Source organism: Naegleria lovaniensis, assembly GCF_003324165.1.
Source record: "Naegleria lovaniensis strain ATCC 30569 chromosome Unknown tig027, whole genome shotgun sequence".
Classification (NCBI taxonomy): Eukaryota; Heterolobosea; class Eutetramitea; order Acrasida; family Naegleriidae; genus Naegleria; species Naegleria lovaniensis.
The window spans coordinates 286376-300686 of NW_025407849.1; the positions used below are offsets into that span (position 1 = coordinate 286376).

Genomic DNA, 14311 nt, shown 5'->3' on the forward strand with positions numbered 1-14311 from the left:
AGAAGTATCTATTTACTCTATAATTGCAATTGTTCCATTATTGTTCAATGCAAGTGGTTTGTTCGCCAGACGAAGACTCGAATTCTTTTAAATCTGTCAATTATGTTGGACATAACGTGATGGAAGACCTCGATATTCATCTCAGTGGAGAGATCCACAGACAAGATCATTTCAGATTGAGATTGGAATTGATTCCAAAGTGAAAATGTGTCACTTCCTAGCCACATCACTTTGATACGGTTTGATGTATACATTTTCATCAATTCTTAAAATCATTTCATTGAACTCCAATGACCTTTCTAAAATGGAAACTATCAATTGTACCGGCTCTATGACTTGATTTTCAAGTTGATTGCAAATACCCTCATCATTGGAATCTACTCCCATATGTGACAGAGTTGTGGAACGAAGCTGAGACAAAACATTGGACGAGTCATAACCCATATTCCTAGATAACACTACTGGAATTATTTCTAAAGCATTTGCATACGCCTCTAAAATTAATTGCAAATTATTTGGATATGACAATTTTCGAATGCACTTTGATAGATACATGAAAGTTGCTCCGCCACCAGGACATATTCCAAGAGGACCTTCCCTAGAAATATTGAGAACGCTCATACAATCATGGATGCTTCTGTGAATTTCGTTGCAAATCTCCACACTAGGTCCAACAATCCGAATAGAATTCCAAATATATTTAGGATGAGAGTGTTTGTCATTCTGAATGATTTCAATGCTTGATGATGAATCATTGCTGGCTACAGTTAATTTTGAAATACATCCACAACTTTTAGGATTTTTCAACGAGCTTGTTATGACACAATTAGCGATAACTGCCAATTTTTGAGCGTTATTGAAATCTAAAAAGCCAGCACAAAATATTCCCTTTTCTTTGAGATACTCCTGTGCAACCTTATGAATACCAATTCCAACGTTGAAAACAGCACCAATGTTCATCTCAATTAATTGATCACAAATTTTGATTATGTTCTTGTAATCCACTTGAGAGGCCTCGCTGCTGTCCAAATTCATTTTTGTATTGAAAATCCGATTTACAAAAGTGCCATTCAATTCCTCTGATTTACACATCAAAACCTTAACATCATTGAGTACGAGTTGTGAATGATTAACGTTAGAGAGGTTGTCAATGATAATTCCATTGAAAATACTCGTCTTGTTCATGTCATTTCCTATCGAGCTAAAGAAAAATAAATTAAATTCTTTTGATGGGTGCACGTTAAATTGTTCACGTTTTTCCTTGAAAACATTAAAAAGTAATTCCACAAATGTGTTTTCGTATTGAGAAATGATTTTTGATTGCATACTGGTCCTAATTAAACTCTTAATAGATTCATCATCGTTGCTGTTCAACACATAAGCCTTTAACCATTCTTTGCACTTTTCCGTGGCAATTTGATAGCCCCTGATGATCAATGAGGGATGAATATTTCTATTTTCGATTAAATATCGTGCCTGATTTAATAATTCACAACTGAAAATTACAACGCTGGTTGTACCATCTCCGATTAATTTATCTTGCAAAAGAGAAATTCGTGATAATAAAATACAGCTTGCGCTCTCCATAGGAATTGTTTTTAAAAGAGTGGCACCGTCATTGGAAATGCATTGATTTGAATGTTGATGTTGAGAAAATATTGCCATGTCCATTCCCAATGGGCCTAGTGTTGGTTCAATGACTTGTTGGCACAATTCCATGCACTCTCGAATATTTTGAAGCAATGTTTGATGAGAATGTAGTGTGTATGACATTTTTTGTTGGATGCAAAACAACAGAAATCAGTGTTTTCTTAATTTTGCAAAGATGTGATGCGTTGTAACAATAAATTCTCATTCAACATATGAATTGCTCTTTGTTTTTTGCACACCAAAGTCATAATTCACAGTTGTTGAGCGAGGAAACAAAAATCGGAACACCTCACACACACAGGCTCAAAGCCATCACGTTTTCAAACAAAAAAATTGAAGCACCAAACCGAATTAGACACGAACAGCGGTTACGTAACAAGTAACTTGTGTGTGCCGAGGCGTTGCAGCAATTTTTCTGATATCACTTTGTTGATAACGCTTTCATCTTCTTCATCACCACAGCAGCTCTCACGTTTGAAAATTCAATATCATCATCATACTTGAATGTTCAACCTTCAATATTTTGTGAGGATCGTTTTCCTCCGCCTATGGCTGCTAATATTCAATTATCCGTTACATTTGTTAACGGCACTCATATCCATGATGATCATCTATAAAGTAAGCCAAAAGGGATCTATTGTGGACCAACGATTTAAAAAACGACTAGTTAGAGAAGAAGAGGAGTCTTCTGGGAGGATTCCAACAACAACAACCGAAGCTTCATCATCCACTCTTCAGCGACACAACGATGAAGATTCTCCAACATCCAATAAGCCTTCTCATCTAGCAGCGGCATCGATATACAGCTCCTCTTCATCAGATGAAGAAGAGAAGGAAAATCAATCGTCCTCGACAGCCTCACGGTTTTCCTCCTTCATCCATTACGTTTTTGGTGGTGGTAGCAAAAAAACAGATAAAACCACCCAACGTGAAACTGTTATCACTGCTGCTAATGCAGAATGTAATATATCGTCATCGACGGAGAATGGTCCATACTGCATGTATGATTACATAGACTCAAATGATAACAACTTGCTGAGATGTCCTGCTAAACTTCTTGAAGATCCAATGAAGTTGTTGGGAAGAACAGTTTTAGTTGTTGGTGGTTGTTGTGAAGGAGTAGGCTATGAGATTGCCTACGCTCTTGCTCAACTAGGAGCAAGAAAAGTCGTTCTCGCTTGTGCCAACGAAAAAGAAGCACAAGAGGCTATTGAGAACATGACTGATATTAGCAGAGGAGTGGTTGAATACATGAATTTAGATCTGTCATCCATTCAAAGCATTCGACAATTTGTGAATTTTTATCAAAATGTTATGAACTATGAGTGTCACGTACTGGTAAACACTGTACTTTGCACAAGACAGTCAAGAACTGGTAAAAACACTCCTAATCGTAGCAGCAGTGAATTGGATTTACAAACTCTGTCGAACCAAATGGGACCAAGATTTACTAAAGACGGTTTTGAAAGAAACTTCCAACTTAATTATCTTTCGAGGATTTTACTGATCGACATGTTGTCAGAAAATCTCAAACGCAATCATACAAGAGTGGTTAATGTTGTAGAGCTGTCCAATTCTCATATTCAACAAAAGAAGCTGAAAACGATACCAGTCTCTGATTTAAATGCCAGCTCTTTCAAAAAAGCGTATACCGAACAAGACTATATTTACTTTTCAATGAGATGTAATTTGTTGTGGGTGAAATCTTTTGCCAGCAAGTATCAACAAGATGGTGTGACAATTTGTTGCTGTGATCCTGAGTTACCTGAGACCTACAAACCTCCACTTCCTGAAATTATCAATCAACCTACCTCCACTTCCTCTCTTCTTTCCTCAAATACCTCCTCTTTTTTCATTGACGATCCCTCCCAAGCTAACTTATCCATTACCAACGACTATGCAGAGGAAATAACCAATTTTGATAAGATTCAAAGTTTATTGTTTGGATCGCTTTGTGACAAACAATATTTTGACAATGGATCCTTTATTACGAATTACAGATCTAAAGTCCTCTCTTCCTCCTTTTTCAATAAGAAAGACTTGGAGTCAAACTGGGAGACTACAGCAAATTTAATTATGAACATTTTGACCCAACTTCACTCACCTCCTGCTTCTCCTTCTCCTGTTCCCAATTCCAAATAACAACATATTAAACAAATCATTATTCGCCTGTTACATGAAATTACAAGAGATCATTTCTGTCAGCTGGTCATTCATCATTCTGTTGGCAGACATCAAACATCACAACAAAAAATTGTTTGGACCACACATCTCCTTCGCTAGTGCCAATTTCAACATTATAGACGGAGGTAAAAGAACCAGTGTGGTTTGTCAATCATCGCCATCAGTATCTCATCAGTATCATCATCAAATAATACAAAAAAACCAACATTATCACACCATTGAAAAACAACAACATCCACTCTCTTCAAAGAACAATGCCACCTGCCACAACCACCATATTTGAAAAATTTGACTTTTACTCTCTCGTCTCTCCACAAGGACAAATCAAAACAATATGTTCCGTGATCGAAGATCATGATTTTATATTTGTTGGATTGGGAGATGGTCGTGTTGTCATTTACAAAATGAAACTCGATCAATTTTCAGCCATCGAAGCAGAAAAGTGTGTTTCATTGAATATTGACAAGGCTCCAATCGAAGACATTCAAGTCGATCAAAAAAACAAACTTGTTTTTGTGTTAAATGAAGAACATAATTTATATGTTTTTGGTTATGATCCAAAACGTCCAACACAACAAGATTTTCTTGAAAGAAAGGCAGAGTTGAGAGATAAACAAATTGCTTGTATTGCAGTGGATAAGAGAAATGAGAATCAACGCTTGATTGTGACCTATCGATCTGGTAAACTGAGAGGAAAGGCAACGATATTTTCTTATAAGGAATTGATTGAAGATGGAGCACAAGAAATGTCAGAAATCAAAACAGTAGACATTGAAGATTCTAATCAATTTACAAACATTCATGAAGTTTTGTTTGTTGACTCGTATTTTGTGTGTCTGTTTTGTAAAGGAGCAAAATCAAGAGAAGTCATGTATTACAAGAGATTTAATCTCAATGTTTCACCTCTCAGAAAATTCATATCCTGTCTCCCTGTGACTACAAAAGAAAGTGACGCCGATGAAATTAGAGGAACCAAAGGTGTCTATATTAAGAATAGTATGATCCATCTTGAAGGAAAGGCAACTCTTTTCCGAAGTGGTTTAAAATTATGGAGACCTTGTTATTTGGATGGTGAAAAGTATTATGTGAGAAATGCATCATCGAACATTGCTGCAGGAATTCATGAGACCATGAGTAGTCATTCACTTTCTTCGACAAGTGTCATGAATTCATCAAATTCATCAAATTCAACATCAATAACGAGTGGTGGTATTGGTGGTAGTACTATTGGTGGTAGTAATAGTAATAGTAGTACTGGTAATGGTGGCTCCAACAACAATTCTTCTTCAGATATGGAAGAAGAATTTAACATGGATAGTACCAACACTTCCATTCCCATGAAAGAAGAATTTAAATATGCCTATGTGAACACAGGTGGTGCAGAACCATTGAGTGTCTGTATGTGTTTCCCCTATGTGGCATGTCTCATGAATGACAGTTTGGATATTTACAACTTGTATTGGAGAGAAAGTTCTTCTGCTACAAAAACGACCATGCAAGCGAAAAAAGTTTACTCTCTTCCAAACAACAGAGACAGTACGACGATCTTTGCCGATGAACATCGTTTCTATGTAGTGACTGAAAATTCAAATGCCATTCGTTACTTGTCTCCACCCAATACTGAAGTTCAATTGAGAACTTTGAGAGAAGAATTACTCTCTCCACAAGCTCATCACTTGTTCAAAATGAAACAAGATAAGAATAGTGAAGAATTTAGAAAAGAATTGATGGAATTTCAATTTGCGAATGGTAAAGCAAATTTAGAGAGAGGTCGCCCGAGAGAAGCATTTCGATTCTTCCTTGAATCCATGAAACAATCCAAATATTTACCAATTGATGATCGAAAAGATATTCGTGACATTTTGAGATATTTCATGTATTATAGTGGTTCTTCTCATTCACAATTTAGTTTAATTCCACCCAATTTCTTTCCTTCATCCATCTCTTCAGAACCGATTCGAGAGAAATTAACACAAAATTTCAAACAAAAGAAAATTAGAATTGGTGTCGATGAGAGCATTGTGTTGAAAGAAATGGAAATGAATTTTGGTGAACATTTCATTAATTTACTCATTCACAAGACGTACATGTACTTGATGGAATTTTTAGAAATTGTTCACTCCAATCCCAAGTACAAACCTGATTTCCTCGATCAACAGGCTGCAGTAGAATATACCTTACTGGCTCTTTATGCCTTACCTCATCCTGATATGGTTTCTAAAGAATTTGAAGATTCTGATCGAAAATCTCTCGCCTACTATCATCAATCGTGTTACATGAGTATTGAAAAAGTTGTAAAGAGAAAACACGAACCTGGATTTGAAAAGTATATTGAACAATTATTCAAAGTATTGACCGATACGAAATGTTGGAGACATGCTGCACTTTTGGCTCACAATTTAGGTCAATCCACTCAACAAGTGATGAATATTTTCAAAACCAACATTTCTCGTGATATTTATTATGATCAATTTGATGGTGTGGATGATGTTGTTGAAATTTTGAGTCAAATGGATGGCAATACTCTCTTACAGAATCCTTCTATTAGAGAATTCATTTCATGGGTCATTTCATTGAATCCAAGTAAGAGTGTGAAAATTTTCACAGCACCCAGAGCCAATCCTCCCATTCCTGATTTGGTATTAGAATTTTTAAATCCATTTCCTCTCAACATGACTGTGCAATACCTTCATCATATCATTTATGAAACGAAAGGACAAGGTATCTCCGATCGAGATTTGAATCGATATCATACCGATTACGCACTCTCACTCATTGATTATGTCACTCTCATTTATCCGAATAATTTAGACAAAAAACTCGCGCCACCAGCAGGAGCAGAACAAGGACATGTTGGAAAATATCGATCCTATCTATTGAAACACATCAAGGAAAGTAGTCGATACAATAAGGAAGCAGTCGATAAGAAACTTCAAACCACCAATTTGAATGAAGAAAAGATTTCACTCTTCCATGTGATGGGTAAACATGATGAAGCATTGACCGTTCTGGTCAAGACCGATCTCAAAAGAGCTGAAGAATATTGTGATACTGTTTTTGAAGAAGAACAACGATCTTCAGTATTGCTCTCAAAAAGTGGAAATCAATCCAGTACTTACAATCCCTATTTAATTCGATTAATTGAAATTACAACCAATCCAACATTATTTGATGAATATGATGAAGAGAGTGCCCTTCGTCGAATGATGAGTGTTTTGAGTTTACTTCAACGAAGAGCTTCAGATATTAATATTATTGAAGTCCTTTCAGTATTGCCAGAACATGGAGAATTGAAACAATTATCCACATTTTTAACACAAGCCATTCAATTCACACATCACAACAATCGAACCACACTCATCAAGAATGAATTGGCAAGAAATGCATCCATGCAAGTGAAAGCAAGACATGTGAAGGCCACCACTCGATCCGTCACTGTGACTTCAACCACTTCATGTCCAGTGTGTGAACAACCGATTGGAAATGCAGTATTTGCTGTCTTTCCTGATCAATCCGTCGTACATTATCGTTGCTTGTTGAGTGGAGATCAAGATGAAAAGAAGGAAAAGAATAAGAATGTTCATCCAAAGAATGGTATTGATTTTAAAAAGTTTCCAGTGGATTTTTAAAAGAAGAAGAATTTGTGTGTGTGAAGGTGTGAAGGTGTGTGGTGAAACTATTTGTTGGAAGTTGTTGATCATGCAAGATCTTGTGGTTGAGAATATTATTATTGGAACTGTGGGTATTACTGTTACTTCACCATGAAATCAGACAGTAATTGATTTCATTAAAAATAGTTGCAATGTTCATTTTGAAACCTTGTATCATTTCATCGTGAAATGACAGTATACCACCACAATAGAGAATTTATAAAATTCAGAGTTTTCTTTTGTTTTCCGCGGAAAACTGTTTTCTGTTGAATTTGCAGTAAAAAAAGATGTTGCTTATAAAATTCAGGCGGAAAACTGCTGAAAAGTTATTTATTGTGTCTCGTGTTACAAAAGCCACGAATGCTCTTTCATGATATCAATCGATCTCAATGCAATACACAACAACTCTTCATCACATGCTTAAAAGCAGTGTCCTTGTCAATTGTCTTACAATCACGATGTTTGATATCCAGCAACAACATAGGACATGATTTAATGCAGTATTTTCGATCAATAATAATTTCCAATATTTTACAATCATGATTAACATATTGTCATGTGATTTTATTGGTATCATAGTTTGAACGCACATTATTGCGTTTTGAGTCTGATCTGCTGTGTCGGTTGATGACATTTTTTGAGTGCGATTTTCCAGTTTCTCCTGAATTTATAAACGCAGCATTCGTGAAACAGACGAAACGCTTTCTTTACTTGTTTCCGCTGAAAACTAGATTTTATAAATTCTCTAATGAAATGATAAATAATTGGCCTATTATACAATCTCAACTTTAATTGCTGCAATGTAGTGTTCACATGGCGCACACCACTCGTATTTCACTTGTACGGTGGTCAACGCACATAAAACTTCCTCGTTGAAAATCTCTCGTGTGTCCACGGAAGATGACAACTTGAGCGCAGACCTCTGTGTATAACTTTGGCAACCGTCAATATCTCTTTTCATCCGTGGCTCTTTTTGAAAAATTGCAATCCTTTTGGCCACCCACTAGTGTATCCAAACTCAAATGCGTCTCTCCGTGTTATCTTGTTCATCATCATCACTCGTTCCACGGTTGATACTTCTTTCATCTCTTTTCGTTGTTGTTCATATCTTTCATCACCTTCTTCATACTCTTCATCATGACGATGGACACTATTCTTCCTTCACTCATGTTCAAGGAGCCATGACGGTTCAACTTCAAAGCAATACCAACAATTACACCATTCCCAAAAGTTTTGCAAATGCCATCGATGCAGCCATGCAACAACTCACCACAGATTCAGAATTTATTCAGGGCATGACCGATCTTGGAATACTCTTTCCAACACCGAATTGTGTCGTGTTGCCAGGCACTTCCACGAATCAAGTTCCAAAATTTCCATCGACATTGGTTCTTCCTCGAGGATCGAGCACCTCCGCACCACCATTCACATCTCTGATTTTATGTTATGAAGAAAATGCTGTGTTAAATTGGCCAAAAGTTCATGAATTGGCTGGAAGGATCTTGATGAGAATTTTGAATCAACAATACAAGGTGACCATTCCATATTCATTTGCAAAAGTGAACACGACACAGTATGGATATTTTGGAACCTTAAAGAATTTGGTCGATACTGGTGCGTGTGATGTTGCCATTGCTTCGACGAATTTAGATAGTGTTCGATTGCCTCAAGTTCATTTCAATTGTCCTTATGGTTCTTCTTCATCAGTAAGTATAAATTATATATGATTGGAAAATCATCATTTGATCATTGAATTGGTCATATGAATGTTAAATGTTAAATGTTATTATGGAACATGTGTTGAACTCCATGTGCCTCATGTATTAAATTTGAAACAAATTTGAAAAGGGTTTTCTGAGATCAGCACTCGAACCAAATGTCTCGATTGTAAATCTTCAGATATTAATAATTCAAATGTTAAAATTGTGGTCTATAAGGGAACTTCACAACATAATTATGCCATTGCTAATTTCCCTCTTGCTCAAATTACTGCAGTTCCAACAGGTCTCACTGATTGTTTTCCTTATATTCTTCAAAATAAGGTTCATGTCATGTTGGCTGATGCCATTGATCTTCAGGTATGTTGTTTTTTGAGTTTTGACAATTTCTTGAATGGAATAACCAAATATAGACATGGTTGAATAGTCACAAGAGTGAATGTTCTTCTTGCGTTGCAAAGGCATTTGGAGATCCATTCACCTATGGAAGTTTCATTACAAATAATATTGCAAATTCTGGAATTAGGAATTCCATTAATTATATTATGATGGTACTTGTGGTTGGCATTTTGATGTTCCAATTGTGGATGTAACATTTTGTTGCCCTTTTCTTCTAGACATATGACACGAATAATACTCTAATATTTTCTAGAAACATTAATACCTCAATATATTGCACTTCATTTTACTCCTTTTTTAGTAATTGCATAGCAAGAGAGTGGCATGAAAACCTTTGAAGAGGAGTTAATTTGAATGGTTGTGCACGCTTTTCTTGTATATTTTGTTTGTTATTTTTGTTACAGAGAATTTCTTCACTTAATTGTTCTTTATCTTTCTGTTGTTCCTCTTGTTGAAAAGAATTTTCTGATGTTGCAATAGAAATCCAATCCAAATGTTCTTGTAATTGTTTGGTAGAGAGTCCATGGCAAGCCATTCGAATCTTGAAAGTTGAATTCAATTCTGTGTGGCTTTCTTGATTGTTTTCTTGTGAAATTCCAAACATGGTATGTAGTTCAATATAAAAATTTCGTAATTGTAAATAAATTTTCGAAAAATCTTCTTCTGACATTTTCTTACTATTTACATAATATTTGAATTGAAGATATATTCACAGAGAATGGTTCTATCCTTGATCACTTGAAAATAAATACAATCAATATTTTCATTTTCCAAAAATGGTTTAATAGAGAGAACACATTCATTGAGATAGGTCCTCACTAATTTAGATTCACATATAAACACTTGTTGATGTAAAAAACATGTTTTGTATTTTCTAAATAATTTTCTCGGATAAATGGAATGAATGTAACACAAGGTGTGAAAAATACTTTCCAAAAATTCACACATGACATTTACAAAATCTAAATCTAGTAATGTATTCGAGGAATGTTGATCATTTTGTTTGATGATGAAACTCTTCCTCTTGCATCATCCGATCTTGGCCGTTGTTCAACATTTTTTTAGAATTTGAAATTTGAATTTTAAATGTAAAAAAAATGGGTGTGAATCGAACGACCATTCTCTCCATTCTCTCGTTCATTCTCGGAACGACCAATGGTACATCGATGAATCAAATTGTTTCTGCTTGTCAAAATAATTCATCGCATTCAATCACTCCTTCGATTGTTTATATTGATGGAAATTCTTTAATTCATCACAAATTACAAACAGCAATTCCAGAAAGTGCAACAACCAACACGTTATTTAATGAATCAAATATGAAAAAAATTGTTGAACAAGTGAAAGATTCGTTGTGTACACAAATTGAACAAATTTATTTGAGTCATCGACCCATTGAAAAAATTGTGCTCGTATTTGATGGTCCATGTCCTTTGTAAGTTTTGGAATCATTTCAAAATATTAATTTTGATACCATAATTTTGGAAATACAGTGCCAAAAACAATGAACAGAGAAAGAGAAGATTTTCCAATGTTTCTAGCTTAATTGCTAGTCCAGGAACTTTTTTCATGTTTAAATTATGCCAAGCCATGTATAAATGGTCAGCAGATACTTTTTACGCTCATTCTAGAAAAGGAATTGATATCACAGTAGAATTTTCAGATTGTTTTGTGGAAGGAGAAGGTGAAATTAAAATTTTAGAATCGATTCGAAAGTATCATGCATGCCATTCAGATGAAAAATTATCTGCCAAAACTCGTCACATCGTACATACCAAAGATAGCGATTTTACATTACTACTACTTGCATGTCTTGAAGAAAATATTATTCTAGTGAATGATTATCAAAAAATTGAAAAGAACGTATTGGTAAGAAAATTGAAGGACCAATTTGGAATAGTTGGCGAAGATCAGAATTCACACACAACAATTCACAGAATCATGTTGGATCTTGTATTGCTCTGTATTACCTTTGGAAATGATTATTTACAACCAATGCCTCACGAACAAAAATTACTCAACTTGTTACTGAGATACAAGAAGAAGAAGCTGAAAGAAAAATATTCACAACGATTTCTAGTAGAAGTGAATTCAGATCATGTGAAAATGGATATGGATTTCTTTATTAGAATTTTATTGAAATCAAAAGACGTACAACCTAACATGACAAGAAGCGAGAAGGAAATTGATGAAACTAGGAAATACCTCGAAAGTTTGATGTGGTGCATCTCGACCTATGAAACTGGAGTTTGTAAAGATTATAGACACTTTTCAAATCATAACCCACCCATACTTCTAGGACAAATGATTCAAGATATGCGAAAATTAATAGAAAGAAATGGTAACTCGCTGAAATATACTTCTTTGGGACAGACAAGCTTGAAACCAGCGACTTTCCTGATGTCCGTCATGCCATTCACTGTTTTCAGACAAAGTATACCGAAACCAATTCTTGCTGTGATCGAGAAAGATAAATCAATCATTAGAGAATATCAAAATCATTTTTTGAAGGCAGAACATTTTGATCAACTCAAGAAATTGGAAGAACTTTTACTGAACGAAGTCAATTTGAAATCGTGTCCTGAGGCCGATAACGAAATTTGGATGGAAAAATTATTGACTAAAAGTCAGTCGTTTTCAATTTCAAAGAAGCACGTGGAATCTACTTATTTGAGAATTAACAGAGTTTGGAACGCAATGAAGAAATCTTCGATGGGCTTGTGAGATTTCACATCTGAGCAAGCGCAAGAACAATTGTTGGAGTGTTCTCTGTTGAGGAAATGGTGTTTCAACTGTATGTAGAAATGCAGTGTGGGAGTTGTTGATCTAACTAGAAATAAACTTTTCTCATTCATCATGTGGATGTCAATTACTGTGGATGATCACGTATTTGGATCTTTGAAAATTTTGAAAATGGCATAGAGTTTGGAATGAATTGAATTAGCGAATTGTTGTTGTTGCGTTTCTACAATGTCGGCATTAGTCCACGGCAAGACCGGATCATATTTTTGGTCCAAGATATTCTCAATAAGGAGGTTCTTGTAGATGTTTTGATGATGTAAATAAATGTATGCATCCATGCTCGTTTTCACTCTTTGGAAAATGTCATTAAATGAGGGATATTTCTGTATGCCTAATGACGAAACAATGTGAAAAATTTCTTTGCGGAATTGATGAACGTTGGTCAAATGAGATAGAAACTTGATGAGCCTTCTGTCTTGCTTTAACTTTCTCAATAAGCTTAGCACAAGGGGAGCGTCCTTTTGGAATGTTTCAATAAAGATGTTATGAGTTGAGTAAATGTCTTTTCACAATTATTCATGAGAGTTAGGATTCGATTCAAATTTTCTTTCTCAATCAATGGAACAAACTCCGAGTAAATGACATGAAAATAAATGTTGTAAAACGCAGTCTTATACTTGAATTTTTCAACTAATTTTGGGTTGAATTCTCCATGAGAGATGAGCGGTTTTTTCCTCATTTCCTTAATTTGGGGATCGTTTTCTAAAATGTTTCTAGAGATATATGGATCCATTGGATGATGAAAGGTCATGAATGAATGGTGAATCATACATACCTATACATTGATTGAACTCTTTCAATAAATTGTTGTTTCATTTCTTCTTCGTCCACATTTTGAACTTCATCAAGGTGGCAATTGTCTAAAGTTGAATATCTGACTTTGGAAAGATAATTTTCTCGTTCCAGTTGAAATTCTTTCTCTGCTACAGTATCCTTCCACAAGAACGAAGTAAGATCAATAGAATAAGTTTGTTTTTGAAAGTTCCTAATATATGTACAAAGCTTTTCAATAAGCTTGTTCAGATCAACTCTTTTCTTTAAGGCTTCTTGTGCTTGTTTGTTGGTATTTTCCAAAAATTCTGTCGAAACACCTCCATAATTCCTTGTCACGTATTGAAGAGTTTGATAGAGCAATACTTTGAGCAATTGTTGCTGATTTTTGATAACATTGTTTGTAGTATCTATGCTGTAGATATCAGGAAAGGATTGCCATATTTGCTCCAACTCATGTTCGGTTTGTGATTCTAAATGTTGATCCTGTAGTAATTCGAGTACATAATTTTTGTGTATGGATTTAGCATAGTAGCTTGTTATTTTCTTGCTTTGATCAAAATCAATGTCTGAAATTGAGTTATTCTTCTTTACAGATTCTAACACTGATTTGTTAATGAGTAAATTCTCTTGTTGTGCCTCTGATTCTCCTTTCGCTGTGGTTGTTCTCTGTCAAAAGCAAGAGCAATTTTTTGATTTAATAAAGTGAAATTAAATACCTACGTTCAATGCTTCTCGCTCAAAAACTTCTTCAATCCATCGATACTTGACATATTCGATTAACATCAAATCCCAATACTCTCCGAAACAAACATCTCTAATAAATTTAAAATTACAATCATGTAAATATTCCAAATGTTCCTGCAAACAATCATGTAGAATCCAATATTTACAAATTTCTAAAATATTATTTAAACCGTGATGAGTTTTATCTTGAGCCTTTGTTTTCTCTTCATGATTTAAAATATTATTTTTCAAATGCAAGGCACACCATTCCTCAACTTGAAATTTTGCTTGTCTATCTTCTACAAGTTTTATCTTCCAATACTTTTCCCAGTAAAAAGAAAGTGATTCGGGATCTACATTTGTGTTTAATATTTTTGAAAATGTCGTAGACGTACCAATCATTCAAAAGTG

The 14311-nt window shown here is 34.9% G+C and overlaps 7 protein-coding genes across 7 annotated transcripts; 4 read left to right on the forward strand and 3 right to left on the reverse strand.

The window, feature by feature from the left end:
• Positions 1-210: 210 nt before the first annotated feature.
• On the reverse strand, positions 211-1773 carry C9374_006392 (uncharacterized protein; the record flags this gene model as incomplete). The annotated part of the gene is made up of 1 exon (XM_044696247.1): positions 211-1773. One exon carries the CDS (start codon positions 1771-1773, stop codon positions 211-213), a length of 1563 nt encoding a protein of 520 aa, XP_044547083.1.
• A 477-nt stretch (positions 1774-2250) lies between these two features.
• Positions 2251-3792, forward strand: C9374_006393 (uncharacterized protein; the record flags this gene model as incomplete). Its single annotated transcript, XM_044696248.1, has 1 exon — positions 2251-3792. One exon carries the CDS (start codon positions 2251-2253, stop codon positions 3790-3792), a length of 1542 nt encoding a protein of 513 aa, XP_044547084.1.
• A 296-nt stretch (positions 3793-4088) lies between these two features.
• C9374_006394 (uncharacterized protein) lies at positions 4089-7463 on the forward strand (the record flags this gene model as incomplete). Its single annotated transcript, XM_044696249.1, has 1 exon — positions 4089-7463. The coding sequence occupies one exon, from the start codon at positions 4089-4091 to the stop codon at positions 7461-7463; it is 3375 nt and encodes a 1124-aa protein (XP_044547085.1).
• A 1043-nt stretch (positions 7464-8506) lies between these two features.
• Positions 8507-9795, forward strand: C9374_006395 (uncharacterized protein; the record flags this gene model as incomplete). Its single annotated transcript, XM_044696250.1, has 4 exons — positions 8507-9190; positions 9333-9371; positions 9422-9562; positions 9616-9795. 4 exons carry the CDS (start codon positions 8507-8509, stop codon positions 9793-9795), a joined length of 1044 nt encoding a protein of 347 aa, XP_044547086.1.
• A 92-nt stretch (positions 9796-9887) lies between these two features.
• C9374_006396 (uncharacterized protein) lies at positions 9888-10271 on the reverse strand (the record flags this gene model as incomplete). Its single annotated transcript, XM_044696251.1, has 1 exon — positions 9888-10271. The coding sequence occupies one exon, from the start codon at positions 10269-10271 to the stop codon at positions 9888-9890; it is 384 nt and encodes a 127-aa protein (XP_044547087.1).
• Positions 10272-10698: 427 nt separating this feature from the next.
• Positions 10699-12325, forward strand: C9374_006397 (uncharacterized protein; the record flags this gene model as incomplete). The annotated part of the gene is made up of 2 exons (XM_044696252.1): positions 10699-11036; positions 11095-12325. 2 exons carry the CDS (start codon positions 10699-10701, stop codon positions 12323-12325), a joined length of 1569 nt encoding a protein of 522 aa, XP_044547088.1.
• Positions 12326-12842: 517 nt separating this feature from the next.
• C9374_006398 (uncharacterized protein) lies at positions 12843-14302 on the reverse strand (the record flags this gene model as incomplete). The annotated part of the gene is made up of 4 exons (XM_044696253.1): positions 12843-13116; positions 13179-13843; positions 13898-14253; positions 14296-14302. 4 exons carry the CDS (start codon positions 14300-14302, stop codon positions 12843-12845), a joined length of 1302 nt encoding a protein of 433 aa, XP_044547089.1.
• Between the last annotated feature and the right edge of the window lie 9 nt (positions 14303-14311).